Source organism: Embiotoca jacksoni, unplaced genomic scaffold (genome assembly GCF_022577435.1).
Source record: "Embiotoca jacksoni isolate LCO1_2020_lvr unplaced genomic scaffold, fEmbJac1.0.p SCAF_19, whole genome shotgun sequence".
Taxonomy (NCBI): Eukaryota; Metazoa; Chordata; class Actinopteri; family Embiotocidae; genus Embiotoca; species Embiotoca jacksoni.
The window spans coordinates 10,992,418-11,017,678 of NW_027185329.1; the positions used below are offsets into that span (position 1 = coordinate 10,992,418).

At 41.4% G+C, this 25,261-nt stretch overlaps 1 protein-coding gene across 1 annotated transcript; it reads left to right on the forward strand.

The window, feature by feature from the left end:
* The first annotated feature begins 1,245 nt into the window (after positions 1-1,245).
* Positions 1,246-3,383, forward strand: fam43a (family with sequence similarity 43 member A). Its single transcript, XM_069153463.1, has 2 exons — positions 1,246-1,315; positions 1,432-3,383. Exon 2 carries the CDS (start codon positions 1,461-1,463, stop codon positions 2,499-2,501), a length of 1,041 nt encoding a protein of 346 aa, XP_069009564.1. The 5' UTR covers positions 1,246-1,315; positions 1,432-1,460; the 3' UTR covers positions 2,502-3,383.
* Positions 3,384-25,261: the final 21,878 nt, after the last annotated feature.

A 25,261-nucleotide genomic window follows, 5' to 3' on the forward strand; every position in this document is an offset into this window, starting at 1 on the left:
CGCATATGTCTTTGGTGGTACATTCCTGTTACCTGCCGACCTATTAAATGCGCCCTGAAGAAACACGGACGGTAACATGGTTCCGGATGGATAACTGGTCAGGTTTCTGTAAATACCTGACTAGTTATGCTTTGTGAAAAGCTCGCTAATATGTCAAAGTAGAATGAAATTCTCAAAATAAAGGTTTGGTTCATTTTGCACAAAAGTAACACATAAATCCTCTCCCACACACGCGCACACAAGATTAACAAACGCACTTCTGAAGAGGACCAACAGATGGCAGCACAACACAGCAAAATCAGAGTGGGTCTTCTACCTTCTTCACATTCAATATAAAAGCTACTTTTCAGATAAACCAATAGGAAGAACTGACATTGACTCGTAAATACTGTCTGTTTAAGAGTTATATGCTGTACAAGATTATTGAACGTTAACGTTGATTTAATTAGTTTCATTGAGGAAGAGGAGCACTTACATGGAATTTAAATTTAAATTTCTGTAAGAGTATCCAAAGGCCTGTTAAAGGGAAATTTACTCTAAATCTAACTTGTAAAAATTGTTAAAACACACGCACGCGCACACACACACACACACACACGCACACACACACACACACACACACACACACACGCACACACACACACACACACACACACACACACACACACACACACACACACACACACACACACACACACACACAAATAGTGTAATTTTACTCATTTGTTGGAGGTGGAAATGTGACAAACAAATCCATCACCCATACGGAGACTTTATTTTTTTGTATTCAACTGACATTTTAGAAGAAATTATCGCTTCATGTGTCAATCTTCTCCACTTATAACTTACAGGAATTTAGATTTGTGATATTTCTGCATAGCAATATGAAAAGGAAATATTATTACCAGGTGTCTTTGGTAACTAATGTTAAAGTTTTGTTGTTAAATGTTATGATGTCTAACTGTTTCATGCAACTTAGCCTAAATAATCAATGTTTATGCCTGTAGCAGTTTTTAATCATTTAAAAAGTATTTATTTTAACTGTATAAAAAGAATTGTGCAGCAGCCAGGGGAAGCAGCAGAAAAACCTGAGCGACTCAATGAACAGTCTCCAATAGAGGTGTGTTCTCACTTGGTTCAGTCCCACCCCCCCTCCAAACCCCCACCTCCACCCCGCAGTCACGCTGAAATGGTTTCTTCCTGCATATAAATGGTGAAACTTGTCCCAGTCCGTCAAACTGTACACTGCTCTGCAATGAGTTAGGACGGTAGACATGACAATGGATGGGAGCACTTCAGAAAATGGACAGATGATGTACGGTTTCTTTGCGTTCAGTTCTCATAGAGTAGCTCATAAATGACCCGACAGAGACCAAACGCTTCTAGGATTTAGTAGTAATAAAAAGTTGTTTTTTTTTCTTTCTCTCTCAGTGTTACTGTTGACTGGGATCAGCAACAAAATGCTGCCTTGGAAGAAGAATAAGTTCGACCTGATTGAGGAAGACAAGCAGTCCAAGCAGAAGGGCTATGCGGTGAGTCTCAACTACTCGGCGCTCACCTCCTTCGCCAAGTCCTGCCCCGAGAGCGCACTCAACAGGGTGGGCAGCATGTTCAAGTCGAAAAGGAAAAAGGTCAAGATCACCAGTGAGGACCCCACATACACGGTGCTCTACCTGGGCAACGCCACCACAATCCAGTCCAAAGGAGACGGCTGCACAGACGTGGCGGTGAGCAAGATCTGGGGCAAAAGCGAGATGGGAAAGAACGGCACTAAGATGAGGCTGACCATCAGCTCGCAGGGCATCCGGATGGTGCATGTGGATGACAAGGCCAGGAGGCCGGGACACTTGTACTTGCTGCACCGGATAACCTACTGCGTCGCGGACCCGCGGCTACCTAAGATTTTCGCTTGGATATACAGGCACGAGATGAAGCACAAGGCCGTGATGCTGCGCTGCCACGCAGTGCTGGTGTCCAAGCCGGAGAAAGCAAAGGCAATGGCGCTGCTGCTGTACCAGACCTCGGCCACAGCCCTGGCCGAGTTCAAAAGACTAAAGCGGAGGGACGATGCCAGGCACCAGCAGCAGCAGCTCATAGGGGAACAAACCATCCCGTTGGTCCCGCTTAGGAAGCTGCTGAACGGACAGTGTTACTACAAACCCCCGGTGGAGCGCAGCCGGAGCGCGCCCAAGCTGGGCTCCATCACAGAGGACTTGGTCGGGGAGGAAGAAGAGGAGAAAGCGATGCACTTTGAATGTGAGGACATTCTGGACACGGACCGTGATTGTGTAGCCAACGGTAAACAGGAGTTGACTCAGATAATTAATGACTTGGGAGAGATGAGCATAGGAAACGACGTGCAGACACTGAAAGCGGACCTCAGAGTCACCAGACTTCTCTCCGGAGAGAGCACGGGGAGTGAATCCTCCATAGAGAGCAACCAGGAGCCCCCTCCACTCACTAATGGGGTTGAGGAGGTGAAGGTGCAGGGAATTGCCTGAAACTTCTGGCATTTCTTGTTGTTTTGTTGAGCCACGATGTCTCCACAAGAAACACTAACTCGTGGCTTACTGTTGAACAATGCAACTCGTTGTTAACTTCGAGTTGGAGATTGTTTGTCTTAACTGTGCCTCCACGACTCTTGAGAGGATCCAGAAAAGATCGTCTGGGGTTCTGGGACAAATGCAGCATATAGTTGAGCTACTAAATGATATTTGACGATAGTGTAAACGCAGAAAAAAAAACAGAAAAACAAGTACATGCACATTTGAGAGAAGTCTGGTTTAACCAACAAAATCCCAGTGCGCCCTCAGACGCACAGCACTAATTCCATCTCTTTTATTTAAGAGGATTTGTTGTAGCATCCAGCTTGTTTACCCAACGTTTTTTTTTCTCATATGAAAAAGGCATTTTTCTTTGTGAAACATGCGCATCATGATCCAAAAACACCTTTCCGTTTTTACAGCACGTTTTGTTCTTCAGTGGTTCAGTGGGTCGAAACAGGCATCCTTAATTTCCCCGTCAGGGCGCTTTTGTAACAGCCTGTTCACCAGTTTTTATTTTGCACTGTTGTACTATTCATTGAAGTATTATGTTGACTACAATGTACATAATGTCTCTTGGTATGTTGTCTGAAACATAAATGTCATATCTTTGCTGTGCAAAAGAGAAAATACCTTTATGTATTGAGATGTAAAGATGTTTTAAGTATAAATATGTTATTTTTAAAAAAAAATATATATAATGTGGTTTGTTATGTGAACCTCAAAGAATTATCAATAAAAAAAAGAAAATTATATAAAGTGGTCGGATGTTATATGTCGGTTAGATTTGTGTTATAATAAGTAGGCCACGTTTTGAGTGGGGATTTACCTTGAATGTCTGAAAATTAGGTCAGACAGACACTGCTGAATAAAAGTGAAACAATGATGAAGAGAGAAGAACACGACATTAACTGTAGTGTTAGAGGATCTGTGTTGTTGTAAGTTTGATTTCATAGTTTTGGATAGATCTTTATCCTTTTCAGCCAAATTACTTTGAGGGAACAGGCTGTGCCCATTCATACTGACTGGCCTGAGGGAAGGCAGGCCACACATGCAGACTTCACCACAAGCACAAGCTATTACAACATCACATGGGTCCACTAATGACAAGGCAGCAGTAGCACCAGAAGTCCTTTAACAACACACAGACTGTTTTAGATCGGCCCTCCTTCGGCGAGACACCATAGATCATATTTTAAACATTACTGTTAATCTACATGCTGCAGTGCAGAATCATGCATAAGTCAGCAGGTACATTTCATTCATATTTTTTTTTCAGCTAATAAACAGAAGTGCCGCTGATTAAAGATTAGATTACTTCCTTCTATTAAATGTCACCATGCAAGGCTTCATATTAGAGCAAAAGAGACAGCGCCGCTTCTCACACCACCACGTGACCTGTGGTAAGTAAAGGATATGACTTAGCAGCAGTGGCACCATTTCTCCTGCTGAAAGATGTGTAACTGTCACTTCGTTTCAACAGACAGCAATACGCCTGCATATATGCCACACAGTATACTTGCCAGTCATTTTTGGATGAGACAGTCAAACACGAACACAGATACTGATGTACATTAGCAGCGTGTATTCTCACCAGCACTGATACTGCACACTAACAGGGCAGAATAAGAGCTAAGGAGGGAGGAAATAGGGTCATGGAGGCCAAGAGGAGGTCGGATACACGCACTGTTATCTGGACAAGCTGTTTCACCAGCTGGCCACGATGAGGTATTCACTGAAAACAAAAACACTCCCACCATGGACTTGGAATGAGATCCACAGACAGAAGGTTAATGTATTTCAGCCAGCGGTCGGTGTGGTCTATAAAAAGCTTCACAGCAGCTCATTATTAATTGATATCCTTCTTGGAGACACAAATACACTCTCTCTAAATCTAGGCTGTTGCTGCCTTATTTGTGGTTTGTTGAACAGTAATCGAGCTGAAATATGAACAGAGAACCAAAACCCACATGGTTAAGTTTCTGTTCCTCATGTGGTGTGATGCCCTGTCTGTACCAGCTGCACAGCATGACATCATCAGTATGAGCCCAGCCTAATGTAATTACTGGAGAGCCAGCACTATAACCTCATAAACATAAAGACAGAGCAACAGGGCATTTGCCTGCGGTTCCTGCCTTTAACAGCCGCTCAATGCATTTAGAGCTAGATTTTCCTCCGTGACCTACATTCTCATTCAGCCTTTCTTGTGTCCCACCTTGTGTCTCCTCTGGCAATCACTGTCTCACAATCTCCCGGGGTTACCTAGATATCAGCCGTTTGTGCAGCCAGCCCATTCACATTATTAATGGTTTGGAAGTGTTTTGTTGATGACAAGTGGTTGTTAAACACCTTTCAAAGTGCTGAGAAAGAAAGCAAAGTTCCTGACAGACAAGAAATTATTTCTTGTCTGCCAGTTGGTTGACGTTGGCTTTGCCTTGGACAAACACTCAGGTGTTTGCTTGACCTACTGTCAGACATTTGTGGCTGGCAGTAGGTCAAGGAAAGAGGTGACACATTCAACACATTCAACAAGAAAAGTATTTATCCATTCCAGAAGTTAAGTGGATTGGTTTTTAATGCTTGCTTGTCTTTTGTTATTGAAAAACAAACTGTAATTTAGGAGTGGACAGATAAATACAAAATTTCTGGATGATGGATGATCATTAAAATGTGTCTTTTTATGTGTCAGGAATTTAAGTACAGTGAAATATAACAATATGAATTCACTTCTTTAAACAACAAAACTGCTCTTAAAAGATGCACCTGACAACCATTTCTTAATTAATATGAATTTAAAGATTACTCTTTGAATTAATCAGTCTGTAAAATATTGGATAAGCGGGAGAAATTCCACAATCTCGAGCGACCCAAGGCCGTGTCTTCAAATACATTGTTTTGTGCGATGAGAAGTGGCAAATCTTCATTATTGGGAAGCTGAGAGTGGAAATGTTTGTATCCTTGTCTTGCATTGGACCTAAACTATTAACTAATCAAAACAGATTAATTGCAGATAAATGTTTAGTCAATGGACTAAATGAAAAATTTACTCATCTTTTCAGCCCTACTGTGGTTAGCTAGTCTATTCTGTTGGAGGTGGAATACGTTTTCAGATAGTTTATTCAAGTAAAAGTCGTGATAACACCCGATCCAAATACTCTTTTGCAAGCACAAGTCCACATTCACAACAAACAAATACAGACAAATAAAAGTATGAAACAATTGACAGAAAATTTGAAGTATCAAAAGTAATCATCATACATGATGTTGCCTTTCAAAAGGGTTCTATGATTGTACAGTATAAACTATTGTATCACTGGTTTATCACTGATATGTCACTGGAGCAATTTGAACTATTCTATACACTTGTAGGTGGTTTACACTTCTACTTTGTCTATTTTATAAACACATCAAACATTTTGTACATAAACTCTTTATCTGTAACTAAAATTGACAAATAATGGCTGCAGTGTCATGTAGTGGAATAAAAAATACAACGTTTTCCTGAAATGTGCTGAAATAGAAGCAGAAGGTTGCATTAAATTTAAACACTTAAATGAGGTACAAGTACCTGAGTATAGTTACTTTCTAACACTGTAAATAAAAGCATCTCACAGGGTTCAATGAATCTAGTTTTCTCTGGGTACATGCCAGTTATTGCTCTGTGCAGTGATACAATGTCAACACGTGAAACCCCTTCATCAAAAAAAATCAACCACACCATAATTCACTAAGGAAATAGCTTTAAGTGCACTCATTTGTCCCCAGACAAACAATAGCTGGACCTAACAGTGAGGGTCTGACCAGACACACAAGCAGACGAGCAGAGCTTCCTAATTATCAGCCAGTTGAATGGCGCCGCAGGCCATCACTGTACCAGATCAACACCAGTGCCAGGCAGCCGCACAGCTTAATGTTGAACCATGCAACAAAATCTGTTTGTCTATAATGAATGAGACGAGCTGGGAAAGCTCCAGAGCTGTTAGTTAGTGCGGCTGGATCCGATTACAGCACGAGAGATGTCAGAGGGAGTGAATCAGAGCACAGAGGGACTGTGACCTTCCCTCGGTGGTGGAAACATATCAACCAATCTGAATTTATGGTAGCAGAGAGCAACGTGTCCCAGCATGCCTTCATTTTATAATTAGATGCTGTATGTTGACTGTGCTTACCAGGTGGGGACACGTTACCACAATCTGGATGCACAACACCGCTATTTGTTGCATGAAGAAGTGTAATTAACACACTCTACAATTGAAGAAACCACGATAAAGGGTAATTTTACACAACATAGATTTAGGTGCAGCAGACCTTGAAGACAAGTTTGAAGTGAACTTTGTTGGTCTGTTTTTTTGGGCAGCATGATGTGTTTTGACCGTGGCCTTCACAGACAGCGTCAGACTATGTCAATGTCAGAGTCCACCAGTGACATTCCCAGGATGACGGCTGAGTGTGTGAGACAGACAGTCAGACTGAGAGACAGAAATCCATTATGGTGAGAGCCTCAACTCTCATTAGTTTGAATCTGACAGCTGCCCTGCAGGAGCTGTGTAAGTTCGAGTGTGTATTTGTATGCAAGCAAACAATGAGTGTGGGGACGGCACTTTTAGCCACGAGTCATTTTCAGGCTTACCTGTTTTACAAAACATTTCATGTGCTGCGTCCTCCAAGGTGCTGCTGTGCTGGAAGTGGAGATGGGCAAGGACAGACATGCTTTAATTATTGAGTAAGTGCATCCATTAATGGTGTCTGTGTCTGTGAAACATTCAGATGGATGTCAGTGATTTTATGCATCGGTGGCTGGAAGCTGGATGTGACCTAAATTGAACCGTTTACATGGAAAAATTAATTTGTGGGAAAAACTAAGCTCTGTGAGGATGTGCTTTAACACGATGGTGCTTTGTGCAAAATGCAAATGAGCATGCTAACATGCTTACGAAAATGGTAACATGCTTCTGTTTAGCGGGTGTATTGTTCATCATATTCTAACCTGGTATCCCACCAAATTGTGTAATACACCCAAGGTGTAAAAAGTAAAAACCATAAGGTTAGCTTCCGTAGAAGATCGTGATTGGTGACATGGTGGAAATTGAGTTAGGTTTAGGTGCCAAAACTACTTGGATAGTGTTAGGAAAAGATTCTGGTTAGTGTCTGAATGAATAATATTATGCAAGTAATGTATGTTATGTTCGTTAAATAGGCTAGAACATATTATTTAATTCACTTACGTTACTTAAAATAACCTGAACTTGAACTTTTGCACAGACTTGAACGCGTGTCTTGTTGTTCAATGTCCCGTGTTTGCTCCATCCTGCTCTCCAAATTTCCCCTAATATGGGCTTTATCACTCTTTGTACTTCGTCACATCCTTTTTCGACCTTGGTCCTACATGCGTGTACTTTTCACTCCGCAAAATGTGACACTGTCAGGGTATCCTCTCATAGACTGATGTGTGTAAAACTCACTTTGGCGTGATACCAGGCTGCATATTCATCATCTTAGTTTAGCACACTATAAAATTGCAAAATGCAAATTAGCACTAAGCACAAAGTACAGTCAGGGCTGGTGGAGCAGGTATTTGGCCTGACACCAAAGTATCACACATATGAATGATCGGATGAGGGAACCAGATGAAAAGCCACTAAAGTCTTTCCAGTTAATCCCAAGGAGCGCATAATTGACTGTGTAAAATTTATATTTCATGAAAAACCTAAGATATCTACCTCATGGTGGCTGGAGGTAAACAAAGCTATCATCAGAGTCATAAGTATTCATCACCAGGGAATCATTAATGTCTGTAATAAATTACATGGCAATCCATCTAATAGCTTTTACAGTTAAATATTTGAGTCTGGACGAAGTGTTGGACTGACAGACATTTATCAGGGAATAAGCAGGAGGAAATGATGAGAGAAGCTTGGGAAAAATACTTTGTGGGGCACAGAAGGTTCCTTGAGCCAGGATCTTAACCTCTCCATCTTCAGTTCACCCCTGCTGCAGGTACTTACAGAATATTTCATCTGTGCACCCATCATTCAACCTCAGACAGGATTCCAGCTCACAATTTCCTCCGTGAAGACTTCATGCTGAGTGTCTCACATGACACCTCTCAGTTGGTCTCCATACAGTCTGATCATGTAATGAACCGTGTCTGTATCTATGGGCCGAGCCTCATGAGGCCTTGAAACTCTAGATCTCGCAGTGTCCCATTCAGCCACCGCTGCTCTTGTTTTCCACTTGCTCCGACACAAAGGCTTTGCCCCCAGAGAGCCATAGATTTCAGCAGGGTTATTTCAGTCCTTCCGTTCACAGGGAGGAAATGGAATAATAACAGAGGAGGGAGAGAAAATCACGGGGTGACCCTCAGACAGACAAGCTGTCTGAGCAGGGAGCAGAATCCAAAAAGAGATTTGTGAGGTTATTTTAGTGTTTTAATGAGATACCGATCAGCACGTTTTGTAAAGGGGGAGATTGGAGGTACATCCAGCCCCCAAAAATGCTTGTTTTTCTTCAGCTTTTATGTTGAGTGAGTAAAAAGCACAGTGAGAAGCCTTTGAGAAACTTTATTCACCAGATACTGCGGCCTATATTTCAGATCTGTCCAAATGTGAGGAAACTATGGTGAAATCCACATGTGTAATTTTCCTGTTTCAAATATAGACAGGAAACAGATGCAATGTCCAACAGCTCAGTTCTCAGGCTTGTCCCATAGGATGCACATGTTTCTGTGTGCGTGCATGTTGTGAGCGTACCTGTGAGTGTTTGGAGGTGCTTTTATCTGCTGACAGGAATGCTTCAGGCCTCTGTGGTACATCTGTGGAACAAACTATATGAATATATTCAAATATATCAGTCTGAGATCACTGACTTAAAAGTGTAAAGGTTTGAGCTCCTGTAAAAATTCTTGCCGGTGGTTTGATGAATGCCTGTTATCTCATCACATGACATTTTATTGTCAAAGCTCCAAAGGCTGCACGCCACGATGAGGGAGTTTGTTTTGAGCCACACATAGATTTTTCTTAGATGTTATCACCTTGTGTCAGTGAAGGTCCTTTGGTTTTGAACACAGTGACATATTAACTGGGAGACATCTAGAGCTCAGAGCCATTGATTAGACAATCAAATCAGAATTTTCCATTGATTGTGTGACCTGTTACAGACAGACCTTGTTACTGATAGATACATCCTGACTTCCGTATGTCGATCAGTTCTATGCACGGTACTGTGTACAGGCATGCTGCCACCAGCTATTGATGGACTCTTACCATGAGAAGGGATCAGGCTCTCTGCTTTCACTGACTGTCTGTTTGATTCATAGTGTTTTGATAGCACGGCATTATCTGACATCCATAGTTGTCTGATTGAATTCCCAGCTCAAAGCTGATCATGACACAGCTGGGCCATACCTACTGGTCTACAGAGTTTACTGTGTGTCAAAATAATGCTGTCATAAAGAGATGACATGATGCTTTTTTACTGCCTCTACTCATGAACAACCCTTACAGTTAAGACACCACTTTCACATTTGACCACCTGGGACACATGTGATCATATGTATGACACCTGTTTACCACATGTTGGAACATATCATATCATAACATGGGGAAAATATGTGGGAAAGTTTTCACATGTGAATCTACATGGGCTTCCAACATTTCACCATGAAATGTTCCAAAACTACATGTTTCCCGTGTACAAAATACATGTTTCACATGTGCACAATCACATGTGTCATGTAGTCACATGAGTTTTGCACATGTTAAATCCATGTGATTTTTTTTCTGTAAGGGGATATATACATACTGCACATTGTACAGGATGTGGTATAGCAGTCTACGTGAGGTTAAACAATGAGTGTGTCTTTGTACTTAGTTTGACTGTATGACTTACATGAGAAGAAATGTCACATTCTTAAAATTAGAGTTAAATTGTTTTCATGTAACAAAATCGCTTGGACTCATTTTATTTTAATGTATATAAAAATATTAGACTTTTATACATTAGGCATTTTAGTGCTGCTGCTGGACAAAACATCTTAAAGTTCATCATTTACAGTATCAAACATATTTCAATATTTGCTTCTGAAATCTAAGTTTCATCTAAAACCATTTTAAAACCAGGTTTGGGAGTCTTTCCTGTTTTTTCAGTGGTCAGGTGTCAAACACATGCAAGCTTTTGTTGGCCAAAGAAAATCCCTAGGAAGGGCTGAATGCCTTGCTCGTGAGCACTTTAGAAAAGACTACCTTTTAGTTTAGTGTCACAAGCCAAGCTAAATTTGAGATTCTTGGAATTCACTGCACCTCCTCACCCTGTTCCCATGACCAGCAGGTCTGAGGACTTAACATCAGAAGAAACCACACCAAGAGACCAGCATTCAGTGCTGTGTGTCTCCGGGCAGACAGTCCAAAGCATGCGTCTCCCTGAAGGGGGAATGTAAACAAAACAGAGTCTTTTGTTCACAGAAATCTCAGCAATGTTTATCTGTTGCCTCTCTAAAAAACGTCCTCATAGTCATACTAAAATGAAAACAACACAAGTGCAAAAATATACTGTAGGTACATGATCCTCTACTGATACTGTTTAAACTGTACTCTGTTGGGTTTTAATGGCTGATGTCAGAAAGTAACATCGATGTTTGACTTAATTTTCCTTGAATCAGTCAAGGACTCATTTTGATTGACTCCTACTCTGCATGTTTGACTGATAGGACAATGACTGACAGGACAATGACTGACAGCGTGGGTGCAGCTTAATTCACTGTATAGATATTTTAAACAGAGAAGAGCTGCTACTTCACAGCTAAAACAGATTAAACAGCCTCGGTAAGACCAAATGAAGTTTAGTTAAGTGTGTGCAGGCCTTTGACAGAGGCAGCCTGGTAGGGTGAAGGACAGGTGCCTGCATGTTCCCTCCCTGCGGGGATTTTACTGAACTTGACACAGATGGTGTGTGAAACCGTAAACAGCCATACTGCAAAACCAAACTACTGCTAAACAGAAACTCAGTTGAGGATACCAATATGCACATTTGGTCCATGGAAGGCAGATGGTTTGAAAGATGAGTGTCAGAAGCCATCAATATCAAACTGGAAAGACCATCGCCAAATCGAGAAGATGTTCTACGACACCACTTATGCAGTCCTCAGATCCCGGCCTAGAAAAATAAACTATCATTCATACCTCGGTTACCTACATGACCTGAAGGAGTCACACTATACCTGGGTTGGTCAAGGACCCAAAAGCCTTTTATATCATGACTATTGTTGACCAACAACTCACATGGGTCTCACATGTGACCCCACCCACCAACTCTCAAGGTGTTTACGACCCTACAAGAGGTTAAAACTTGGAACTCCACCTCGGTTAGAAGTGAAGAAGCCTTTCTGATGCGAGTTGAAATGTCTTCAAGAAACTCTAAATAAAGTCCAGTTGCCTTTGGATAACACTGAATAACACTTGGATTGATCGTGACTTGGATGACTGACAATCTTCACAGACATATAAAACAAACGATGCAACATGGCAGCACCACCAGAGGACTGCTCCTGGTTAATGCTTCAGATTACACATGGTGAGAGAAGCCTTCATTTTCATTTAGCTTTTTTTTTGTCAAATTTTAACAGGCATATCGAAGCTGCGAAGTGTGATGAACAAAGAAAAAATATTCAAGAGTCACATATTTTTCTGTGATTCCTGCACTGACTACTACATATTTAGAATTTCACGTTATTTGCCTTTGGTTTCCTCAACTCCAATATTAAAGACATAAAAAAATTCCCCAAACTATACTTTTCTTTTTGCAAAGTATTAATGAACTCCACCAAGTGACGCTGCACTTTATTTTCTTTGGTACCCTTTATTTATCCTGCATAATTCACTCACTATTACTGAATCCCCAGTCCGAGGCAGCAGTCCTCCTCTCCGGGAGGGGGAACAGCCTGGGGTAGGCCCTGCTTTCCCCTCCTGAGTCATCGGATGGTTTGCTAGAACTTCCTTGAGGCCAACCGAAAGTCTTTCTCCATGGCCTCCCCGAACTCCTCCCATGCCCGAGTTTTTGCCCTTCTGGCCTGCCGGTACCACTCAGCTGCTTCAGGAGACCCCTGAGCCAACCAGACTCAAAAGGCCTCCTTTTTCAGCTTGACAGCTTCCCTCACCCCTGGTCTCAACCACCAGGTTCTCGGGTTGCTGCCACGACAGGCACCGATGACCTTCCGACCACAACTCCTAGCGGCCGCGTCCACAATAGAAGCTTTGAACATTGTCCGCTGGTTCCATGTCCCCAACCTCCCTCGGGATGATGTGTGAGAATTTCTTCCGGAGGTGAGAGTTGAATGCCTCTCGGACCGGGACCTCCGCCAGATGTTCCCAGTTCACCCTCACTATGTGTTTGCCAGGTCTTTCCAGCCATCTCCCCCGCCATCTGATCCAACTCACCACCAGGTGGATATCAGTTGACAGCTCTGCTCCTCTCTCCACCCGAGTATCCAAGACATACAGCCACAGATCAGCTGATACAACTACAAAGTCGATCATTGATCTTCAGCCTAAGGTGTTCTGGTACTGGGTACACTTATGAGCCACCTTATGCTTGAACACGGTGTTTGTTATGACCAAACCATGACTAGCATAGAAATCCAATAACGAAACACCGCTCGGGTTCAGATCGGGCAGGCCGTTCCTCCCAATCACCCCCCGCCAGGTTTCTCCATCGTTGCCCACATGAGCGTTGAAGTCTCCCAGGAGAACTATGGAGTCGGTAGAGGACTCCCCTCACCGACTCCAAGAAGGCCGGATACTCCGAACTGTGATAAGCACAAACAACAGTCAGAGCCTTCCTCCCTGCAACCCGCAGGCGCATAGAGGCGACCCTGTTGTTCCCCGTCAAGAATTCCAACACGGCGGCGCTCAGACGGCGGCTCGTAAGTTCTTTGGTCTGGCCACCAGGCATTCACTGGCGAGCTCCCCTTCCAGGAGGGTCCCCGGTCTCTCTGATCCGGGGGAGGTGGCTGAAGTCCGTGGGCTGCGATTCATCGGGGATCTTTTGAACCAGTCTGGGCTCTCCTCTGGGAGCAGTTTGCTTTGGGAGACCCTACCAAAGGCTGATGCCCCAGACAACATAGCTCCCAGGATCACTGAGCCACTCAAAAGTGGCGATTCTTCAAATATGTACATTCTATTGAATCTATTGATTCTTTAGATCAGATTAAAAAATAAGTATTGACACTCCATCGCTATGCAGTCTTCTCTCAGGCATGAGAAAGCAGGCTTTGAGTCACCTGCAGTCCTGTGCTGCATCACACCACATCAGCGGTGTCAACATATTTCCCAATCAACCGAGTGTGGTTGACTGTTCAGGATTAAGCCAGATGGCAGCTCATCTCCTTCAAGCCTCTTAAAGCTTCTTAAGACACAGCCCATGAGCCACAGGACACAACAAAGCAACCTTGCTGCACTTCCACAGCCAGACTGTAATCTCAACCCCCTCTACAATGCTCTTTGTGTGGAATTAACATCAAGTCCCATGAGCCACACAGTCTAAGAAATACACAGTGCCCTTGGCTGTTGCTATGTCCACTTTGTCCACTGGTATACCTGAAGGTAAAGCTTAAAGAGGCTGGACATAGATATCATCTTTGATTTGGGTTTAAACACAGATTTCACTGCTACAGTTTCCACGTTTGCTTTGAGACACTGGAGGTTAGTCAGAGTTGTTACTGCATGCACTCCCACCTACAAAGTTTTCCTTCAGTTTATCCCCCTGTTGCAGCTGCTAGGACCATAAAACGCATCACTTCCTGTTCACCAGGGGATTTTTCCTGTGTAAGAGATACCTTACATCGTGTGCTTAGATCAGCAAGTTCTCATGAAAAGGTTGGACTTTGTCTTTTATTAACTCGTAGCAGAAAGCTGATTTCTCCTTAATAATTAAGTAAAGCAAACACAGCAGTTATCATTAGTAATCTCTTAAATAGTGTGACAGTTTTAGATCTGTGAGCACATTAAAATGCCTTAAATCTTTAGTTTATCTATCACTGGTTTTTATTTGGTGGCAAATATCCACGTGGTGCAAAATGTACTGTAATTAGAGCACAAAAATAGATGGAATAAAGCATGCTGTATTTGTTTTGTGACACACCCACATGATTAAATGCATAATTGTGTCCTCAGACACAAACACATTATTCACGATACACATGATTCAAGGACATGCAAGAACAAACACACCGACTGGACAAACAAGTGTACAGACACAGGAACAACTGAAAACACAAAAACACACACACATCTGAAACACAAAAACAAGATATCAAGTCTATATCAAATATGAAATGCCTATGAGCTTATGTAAGAGAAACATTTCCACTCCGTTTTCAAGAAATGAAGGAAATGAATCCCAGAAGAGACAAAATGGATCAAATTAACATTGCTGAGCTGAAAGATTGTTCTTAAAGAAACGCAGATTTCTTCAAAGTATGTGTCTATGCCCTCACATACACTGAGTTATTCACATTTATGTGAAGGTATGTGATAACAAACATGCCAATGACATTCTTGTGGTGACCTCTGACCTTCCCTTCACATTCCTTTCTTGTTTTTGTATGGGCCTCTGCAGATGAATCATGTTTGGCCTGAATGTTATTCCTGAATCGATGTAGCTCTTCTGAGATTTAGATGCTGCTGATCTGGTTAAAACAAACAATGGGAAACATGTCCTGCTCCTGTTTGATCCGGGCATGTCGTGTTGTGGTGGCGGCAGTTGTGTTTATGTCGCCACTCCAGCTCCACTCCAGCTCGCTGGGTTATCAATGTGGCTTCCTCCACTACCACGCAATGCTTTGTTTGCCCCTGCTCAGCCGTCAAATGTGCAATAATCATTTTATTTTTTCAAGATTTACCAGCTCCCACTCAAAAATGTCCTGATGTTTGAGAGCATAATTGCGGACAGCTGTTTGAAAAATGGGATGCTGATGCTGACAAAAAGGAAAAAGTTGTGTTATCAGCTGCTGTGAGGTTTCTGCTTCGAAGGTAGCACAAATCTGGAGAATGCAAGTTTCAAAGAGCCATTTAACTTTTCCTGTGTGGTTGTTTTTCCTTCTTTGTCTGTCCACCTTTGTGTCTTTTTTTTTTTTATTCTTCTTTCAGTTAGAATTTGTCTCCTATCAGTCAGTCTTTTTTCTTTTCCTGTTCTCTGTGCATGTGTTCTCTTTCTCTCTCTTTATTCTCAAAGTTCAGTGTTTGTCATCCTGTGTCTGAGATCCTGTGTTTTGTACCACAATCAACGACAGCAGGCTGTGTATGTGTGTGTGTGTGTGTGTGTGTGTGTGTGTGTGTGTGTATGTGTATGTGTATCAGGGAGAGTAGCAGTGTTGCAGGGTTAGCGAGCCTTCGTCATTTCCTTCCCGTTTCCTTCATTTCATTCTCGGCCTCCTCCTGCAAACTGCCCCCTCTTTCCTCTACCTGGAAACACACACACACACACACACACACACACACACACACACACACACACACACACACACAAAGAATTTGAGACACCATACAAACAAGCTCACACCATCCCTTTCACGCACTTGCAAATACTTTTGAACAAACACAAAAGCAAACAAATACAATGCAGGTGCATCTACCGGATTTTCTCAGAAGCAAAGCAACAGTAATCCAGCCTCGCAGCCGAGGCCCACACATAAATATAGCTTACATTCATATTCAAGAATACACTTTTACAAGCAAATACATTACATGGTATTTGTAAACAGTGCATGTAAGCAGCTTATGTGTGTGTGTGCATGTGTTTGCTTGGGTGTATTGTATTGTGTTTAAAAATGAAAGTGTAAAATGGAATATTTTGTGCGAATATTTTTCATTTACACGCTACACTGTATAAATTATACGAGTATGTTGTGCACATTTGTGAGTCAATCATTTCTAAGGCGATGTTGTTGAGTTCACAATATCGAATCAGCATAAACAGTAGTTAGTAATGACACAGTGATGTAGACTTTCAGGTGCAGCATGTTATTAAAACTGGGCTGAGCAGGGGCTCCTCTGTAATGGTTTGGAGATAATAGCTGAGAGGGTGTTCTTTAATGTGAGTAATGACACCATGGTGACTCAGGGTCCTCCATATTGACAATGTGCCACTAAACAATAACACAAACTGTCCTCCGTGGTTGTGTTACATGCAACCAATTTTTGTTGAGTCACAGTATACGTAGCAACCCAGAAAACATTCACAGCTCTGCTTGATGGGAAAGATCAGCCGAGTTTGAATGCATTAAACAACCAGTTTGCTAAACTCAAATACATCATGGTGCCTATCAGACGTGGGAAAGCAGAGGAACTGCAACGCGCTGAACTGGATACCGAGGACAAGCACATTGCCCTGTAATCTTTCAGCTTATGAAAATGAAATTGACAGATACCATTGTTTGCTCTAATAAGCAAATGGCACTAACTCTGTGCGACAGGAATGCTCCCGGTCAGGATTCTTGTGATTAAATAGAATTGCACTTGTGTGTATGTGTGTGTGTAGTTCACAGTGTAGCTTTGTGTGCTTTTGTCTGTGTAAAACCAAAAAGTGTAAAAACACAGAGCTGCTGAGAGAGAGTTCTTTTCCTACAAATTTAACAGCACAGCTCTCACATGTTCGTGCTAAGTGGATGTGCAGAGTGTGTCGGCGTACTTTAGTTGCCTCATGGCAGTACTTGAAATGTGTCTTTTGCAGAAACACATTTGCCATGATGACTCATGTCAACTTAAAGTACAAACGTTTAGGGGATGGTTTGTTGTTTTAGTCCAACAACAATAAGGTGGTTTCCTCTGAGTCTTGTTCCCATCTGTCACCAGAGGAGTCACGTGCCTCCACCACCTGCACAATCTAACCTGCCCACCTTGACACACCCGCGCAGACTGGAATGCAAAGCCGCTCATATCTGGCCTCTCTGAGGACTTTGGCGTTCCTCCAGTAGCCTGAGAAAAAGAGAGATGGAAGAAGGAAAGTAATGAGAATGAAGTTCAAAGAGAAGGCAGAGAGAGAATAAGGTACAACAGTAACTGAAGAGGTGGAGGAGCAACAGAAGTGGTGGCATCAAAAATACTCACAGCTCCTAAATGAAAATCATTCAAAGTTGATGTTAAAAAAAAGTGGGAAGTTGCAGCAGGTGAAGAGTTAGTGGTTTATATCCAGGCAATGTGTTAACTGGACCACAAATAGGTCCCCCACATTTTGGTAGCTATGGGTAAGTTTGACTTGAACCAACCAATCTTATGACAACTCCCTGTTTGATGTCTCCCTACCAGCTCCAAAGCTGCTGATCTGAACCGCTGATTTGACCTCTGACTTCTGGGTAAAAAAAGAAAACTTTACTGCAGTTAAAGTTTTGAGTCTGTCGGTATGTACCACATGAAACTTCAGTCAGAAGGTCATTGCTACAGACACACAGGATACATGGTGGACACAAGATTTTAAATCAAACCAATTAATGAAATGGGTTTGTATAATACTCCGCCTATGTAATCTGTGCATTACAGAGCTAAGAGGATTCATTATAGCAATTTATTCTGAGCAACGCCTGGTGATGTGGATGATAACTATAATTAACAAGCAAATATGGGATGGAACTTGAGTTCTAAAGTGACATTTGAACACAAACTCGTATACTGTGCGTGACTAGCAACAGTGGTATTTACATGGAAAGGGCTTTGATGAAAGGAATCAGATTGTAAAATAGATCGTACCCATGCAAACCCCACCGCAGTGGTGCAAAGCTCCTCATTTAAATGGGTAAATCTGGAGCAACTTGACACATTAGTTCAAAAGCTCTCAGGTTAACTGCCTTGAGATCCAACACAGCCTAATAACAGACATGGCTCGACTTTGATTAGGTTTCAAGGAATGTCCTTAATCGTTACTCACAGTTCAAGTGATTTGCCAAATTCCCTACATCCTGCCTCCCCCCTCTCTTCCTCCATTTAACCTGGAAAAGGGAGGAAGAAGAGAGATGAATGAAATCAGAAAATATAGAAGGTGAAAGTAGGTCAGAAAACCCATCAAGTGTTGCATATGCAGGAACACAATTAAAAACAGCTGCTGCAGCACTGCAGATGACAACAACAACAACAACCAGGTGGGATAAGATTTAGCTCAGTGATGGCGGAGTCCTCCCCTGAGAGCGAACGTTTGCGCTGCTGTCGCTGGTTTGGTGTCATTTATCCCAACTTTAATAAACACTTCAGGGTCTGAAGAATGAAGTGACGGCGTGAACGTGTACGCACGAGTCTATTTGTTCCTGTGTATTTTCCTCTATGTCTCCAGAGTGTATGCATCAACTCCCCTGTACTCATTTACTATTCATGCTGGTGGCGCCCGACTGATATAATGGATTCCTAACCTGTTTGGATTACGATCAAAGAAGGTTGTGTAAAATTTAAATTTGGATGAGTTTCAACCAAGACAAAAATAACATGTGGTGGAAATTCATTTATTTATTATTGGACAGATTTAAAAATACTTCATATCAGCAGCTTTGGTCTAAAAATAATAACCAAAGCCTTGTATGCACATCACTAACTGTGTTCATTTGTTTGTGTGGGAGGAAGAAAAAGATGTGCACGTGCACGCATGTTTACAGAGTGCGAGAGAGAATGTGTTCGAGAATGTGCGTGTTTGTTTTGCATGTGTCTGAGCTCTCTGTGTCTTCGGCAGAACTCATTGTTGTTCTGCAGGGGCTCGCTGCCTGCCAGAGCAGCACAACCCCTCTTATCTTGGCGGCTGGATGGGAAACGTGGGTTAACAGCATTTTGGGTTGCTAAAACCAGAGCTCAGCACGAAGAAGCACACCAAGCTGACTCTGTCCAATACACAAGGACGGTGGTTAAAAATAGATAGCCGACAGGGTATCTGAAGCAGTGAACAGTCTGCCTCTGAGCTTATGCTGTGTGACAGAAGAAAGAGGAGGTAAGGATTTGGGTTTGGAGGGGCTTAGTAAATGTTCTGCAGGTGTGGGGGTGATTACCTTTCACTCAAAAACTTCAAAAAAGGTTTTTGACAAGAAGTAACACACACATTATCTCAGGTCTTTCCCCAGTCATCCAAACATGCTCACTTCTAGCTCCAAAAAACAAAGATGGTGATGGCCGAAAAGTTCACAAACAAATGAGTGAGTTGCCGTGTCGAGTTGTGAGTTTTCTTTTTATGTCTATATTTTGCTGTTAGAATATGAATCTTGGAGATTTTAATTTACATAAATGTCTGTTAAGTCACTATCTATCACTGAAGAAGATAACACAATGGCGCAACAAGTCTGCTTTTCAACTCGTTTGAGTGTTGTTCCAGTCTCTGCTCGAGTCTCAGAGGACATCGGTCCCTTTTACCTTTCGTGTGTACATGTGTACAGGTGCCCACTGCCAGCTGACTGAGGTTACACAGGTGACACTATTTGGTTCTGTGGGACGTGAAGTCCAAAAACATAGCTGCAATACATATTTATAGAACAAAAGAGAGATCATCAAGATTGTTACTTCAAATGTTCTAACAGACTTGACAAGGGCTCCACTGTGAAATGGTATGTGACCGATCAACTAAACAAGCAGGACAACACAAAAGAAGAGAAGTAAGAAAACTAATCGGTATAAAAAGTACTTGAAATGATTTTTATAATTTTAACTTTCACTTGGGGCTGTCAAATTGCAGACTTTCTCTGTGTATTCTGAGAAAGACAGGCAGAGCTGGAAGACCTGTCACTCAGAAGAAATTTAAGTTGGAGAGCACGTCTCTCTGACATCATGGATATGACATCTGATCGGGTCATGACTCCTTTCAAAAACATCTAACACAGAACGCCCTCAGCCAGTCAGAGCTGCCTGGTGCTGACTTACTGAAAGATGTGGGAATGAAACATTTACTATTCATAAAAGAAACCAATCAGAACAGATGAATCATTATTAACTTGTCACGCATGGACATGTACGTCTGGGGACATAACTCCCTGTGAACTCAGTTTTGGTAATTACTTTATAATGATATGACAAATAATATGATTACTCAATAATCATATTTTCATTATATTACTTGAAATTCTATCAACAGCTGCACTATTTAGCATGTGAATGTAAATTAATCTGTGTACAAATATTATATGTGTATACAGCGCTGCATGTCAGTATGTGTGCCTGATTTTCTGATTGACACTTTTGATATCTGGACTTGATGTGTACAAGTGTGTCCCTTTACAGTGTGTGTGTGTGTGTGTGTGTGTGTGTGTGTGTGTGTGTGTGTGTGTGTGTGTGTGTGTGTGTGTGTGTGTGTATGTCGTGCCTCATCCCTGCTTGTTTGTCCTCTCACTTCTCCTCTCTCCGCAGTGGACATGTTGGAACACTGCAGCCTCGCAGGTCTGAAGTGACACGTTCACAAAGCTGTGATGAATCTGCTGGAATGTCTGCGTGCCCTCCTGTGAGTTTTCATGTGCCTCAGAAAGACACAGACACTAAAAACAAAAAAAACAGAGACAGAGCAATGTGTGCACAGACACATAAAGACTTGCACGCACACCAAAAACGTACACTCTGCGGCATGCAAGGACAGGAAGTGTGATGGATAAACAGGCGTCGTGACAGATGGCAGCGGGGCCAGAAAATACCGCTGCACTGAACTGTTTTCCTCATCTCAGTGACCTGCACTCTTCCACCTCCCACGCAACCTTTGACCCGCATCCAAAAGTCGAACTTTTATTTTTTTCTGTTTTCAAAGCTTGACACCAAAAAAGAAGGATAAAACAAAGAGCTGTTTAAACTCTAATTTAAACTTCTAAATGAAGTTGGTAGATTTAAAAATATTACAGAGGACAACAGGCTGTGTGAATTATAGGAATTAGGAGAAGGTGAGAATGAATCACACTTGCTTCCTTTTTGTCTATATTATGATGAGTCAAGAATATCGATTATAAATCAAATGTATGTTCCAAATCCAGAAATTGTTCTGGTGCACTCATGATGACAGACTGAATCTGTTATTCAGGTTTAACATTTATAAGTTGGCTACCTTTGCTGTTAAACTTTGTAAAAAAAAAAAAAACGTCAAAAGGGTCCATTTGTTAAGAATCACTTGAAATCTTTGTTGTGACTCTGGCTTTTATTTATTTTTGTTAATAATGGTGTCTTGTAAGTCTAGTGGGGTTGGGCATTTTGTTTATGACACAATAATAAAATCAATCTAATCAATTTAAATAAAATCTGTCTAATCTAATTTAATTAAAGGGAAAATAGGGGCAATGTCCTCAGACAGCAAGAACCTTTTCCTTTGTTTGAGCTGGAAAATTCAATTCAATTCAATTAGTATTTTTGTACAGTGTAAAATCACAATGGAACCTGGTACCAGTACACTTTACAGTTAAAACTCAAGTCGTAGAGTGCAGTAGTGGTATACAATTGCAGTTAAACACTTACTTACAGTAAAAAGAATAATAGACAACCACATTAAATAATCAATGTTAAAATACTAATATAAAAAAAACATCAAAGTTAAAGAAATTTTATAACATGATGGAGGAGTAGCAAAGACATGGAGAGCATACAGAACACAGCAAAGGGCTTCTTCAAGGTCATTTTAGCTAACCCTGATTACAATGTTGAGATTATACAGTAAGTAACTACTTTGTAGAAAAGTGCTAAAATCTTAATGACTACAAAATCTACAAAATACAGATCTGCTTTCGGAAAATCCACCTCTCCATAAAATGATTAGGAAACTCTGGAAGCCATGAAGCCATTGTTCAAAACAATACTGCGATTGTTTGATGCCTGGGAAATGTGTCTACCAATTAATTTAAGCTTGATTGACTTGAACAAACAAACAGGAAATGATTAAGAAACGACCAATATACGTGTCTGTCGTGTGTTTTCAGTCCAAATGGCAGCTCTTTACACCATGCTCTATTGTTAGAGTCGAAGAGCTCTTTACACCATGCTCTATTGTTAGAGTCGAAGGCCTCACTTCATCCCTCAAGGGAATGATAACAGCAGTCATGACACAGGAAACAGGAAACAGGACAGAGGTTCTGAGTGTGTGTGTTTCTTTAACTTCTTCCACTCTGCCATCTGCCACCTCTGCCTCGTTCATTCTTCGACTCAGTTCATTCATCATCTCTCACACATGACTGTAGATAATGATTCCATATCGAACATGTGTTTGTGTCTGACTGTGTGTGTGTGTGTGTGTGTCTTAACCTGCATCCAAGGAATTCAGCTGACCTCGCACCAACCCAGGACTGCAGCGTCAGCTGGAGGTGGCGCCACGCTCTTAATACATTTAAAAAGTGAGCTTCCACTCACATACTGTGTTGAACGGACTTGGCACAGTCAACAAGATAAGACAATGGCTCTGTGGAGATAATTAACTGATGTTCAGGATTATTACAAAGAGCACTTTTGGACATGTTTGCACAAATAACAAAACAGAGTTGAGAATCCCGGAGAGCAGCCAGGAGGGAAGTGTGAAAGAGCTCCAAACACTGGCCCTCTCTGTTTACTTCTCATCTCTGAGCTGACAGCCTTATCCACAGTGATTTAAAAGAGTGCAGCAGTGGGACCAACTCCAGCTCTGTTATCATATCTGACATGCAGACAAAAAAATGAACTAATGATGCAGTGCCCCCTGTAAGCCTGGGCTAATTAGTCTTATTCTGAAAATATAATGCTGAAATGCCACAATCCATCGCATTTTATTCAAATCTCTCTCCAATACTGACCACTGAGAAAGCTTGAGACTGATGCACGGCTCTCCTTTCAAACTAAAAACACAGAATACAGATGTTAAACACACTGCACTGCACACTGCAGAGAGTTAGAAGCAATAATGATGATATTCTATGTCAGTGCTACAACAAATTCTAGCTGGAAGCAGCAAAAACGTCCCTGAAATTCCTCAGATCTCATAAATCCTTTATCTGCATCAGTAAAATTGTCAGATATGCACAACTTGCATCAGTATGCAAATTGAAATCCTTTTATTAACGAAAGGGAAAGAATAGAGAGTTCAAGTGATGCAGAGTGTGAAGGACTCTTCGGTTTTCTTTTCGAGTCAAGAGCTTTTGACCTTTTTCCATCTTCATAAAGACTTAATAGTGTGCAATAACTTTTTCCAGACAAACACAAGTACAGAGATTAACATAAAGCACACTCATTTAATGGTCTGTTTTGGATCTTGAGAGTCTTGAGCAATCACTTAAAATGTTTCTCATTAAATGAAATCTATTCCTTTAGTGCGAAATCATTTGAAACTTTTCATGTGCGTGACCTTCTATTTCAAATAACTGGTCAAATGAAAGATTTACTATGTTTAATGTCTATTTTTTTCCCCACAATGCATTGCACTACAACGCTTAAAAAAAAATAATAGACATGTGTTTGAACATTGGAATTAATACCAGGCTTAACTGTTGACAGTCTGCTCAACATGAAAAAAAATCTCTCCTGAAATCAGACACCGGAGAAGTAAGACAAAAATATCTGATCTATCCTGAGGAAGTGTTGATTGAACTGTCAGCGAACAGGATGTTGCTGCAAGTATTTCTCCTTGGGTAAAACTACAAGCAATAACACCGAGCGCATAAAACAGTCATCTGGTGAAAGTAACTAAAAATGGTCTCACGTTTAAATCAAAGCTGAAGACGGGATGCTCAATACCTTCATATTTCACTGATGGAAGGAAACAGGAAGTCAGAGCACAAAGTTCAGCTGCCAAGCTCTACACTGTTACTGTCTCAAAAAAAAAATCTTAATGTTCATATCTAAATGAAATGCTAGTGTGCTAAATGTTTTTCATTAGTGAGAGAATGATTACAGGTAACAATAAACTTGAATGTAAAACTCTTTGACATCTTTAACCACTGCTGATCAGTTTAAGTGTGTCGCTGTCGGTCAAATGTAAACATTTACTGTAATTAGAGAAATAATACAAAGTGTAGCTAGTTGCAAGCAATGTTTGGTACTTGTGGGTTACTATGACACTTATTGATTGCTTAATTGAAACAGAGAATCAGCTCATTCTAGCACAAATGAAGAAACACGCTTTAATGACTTTCAGTCTGAGCGCAGGAGGAATTCAAAGTGAGCTGAAGGGAACGATGTAAGAACTATTAACATCCTTAAGAAATGTAAACATTTTCCATCACAAGTAATTGTGCATTCAGGCATCTGGGAATTAAAAAGGTTCCCATTAGAGAACATCCCTCTTCTTAGTTGAGAGCATTCATAAACAGGCAGCATGACAGCCTCCAGACAATGTGCTCAGACTACAGAAGAGTGATGAACAACCTCATCATCATCAGTTTAAACCAACATAGGGACAACATGGAGATGAATATATTATATATATATATATATATATATATATATATATAACAAACAAACTAGGTACTTAAGGCTATGCTAACCAAGTCTTGCTAATTTCAGAGCGAGCGCATTTCTTCCTTTCACAACAAACACTGTCATATCAATTATCCCGTATGTCCAAGTGGGATAATCCCAGTTCGACAGGCGTTCAGGTGTACTTGCCTCCTTGCCAGTTGCTCATGAATGCACCATAAAATCAGGATTAGGAAATCGGTTCCTTCTAAAGTAAGAGTGCAACTGTATTATTAGCAGCATGAATTTAAAGTATCAAAAATAGAAGTACTCAAGATATCCCTTGAGTTGAACTGCTAACTGCTAGAAATGTTTTAATGT

Bases quoted from the DNA above. Each gene is read 5' to 3' on its own strand.
- fam43a (XM_069153463.1), top strand. From the start codon at position 1,461: ATGCTGCCTTGGAAGAAGAATAAGTTCGACCTGATTGAGGAAGACAAG.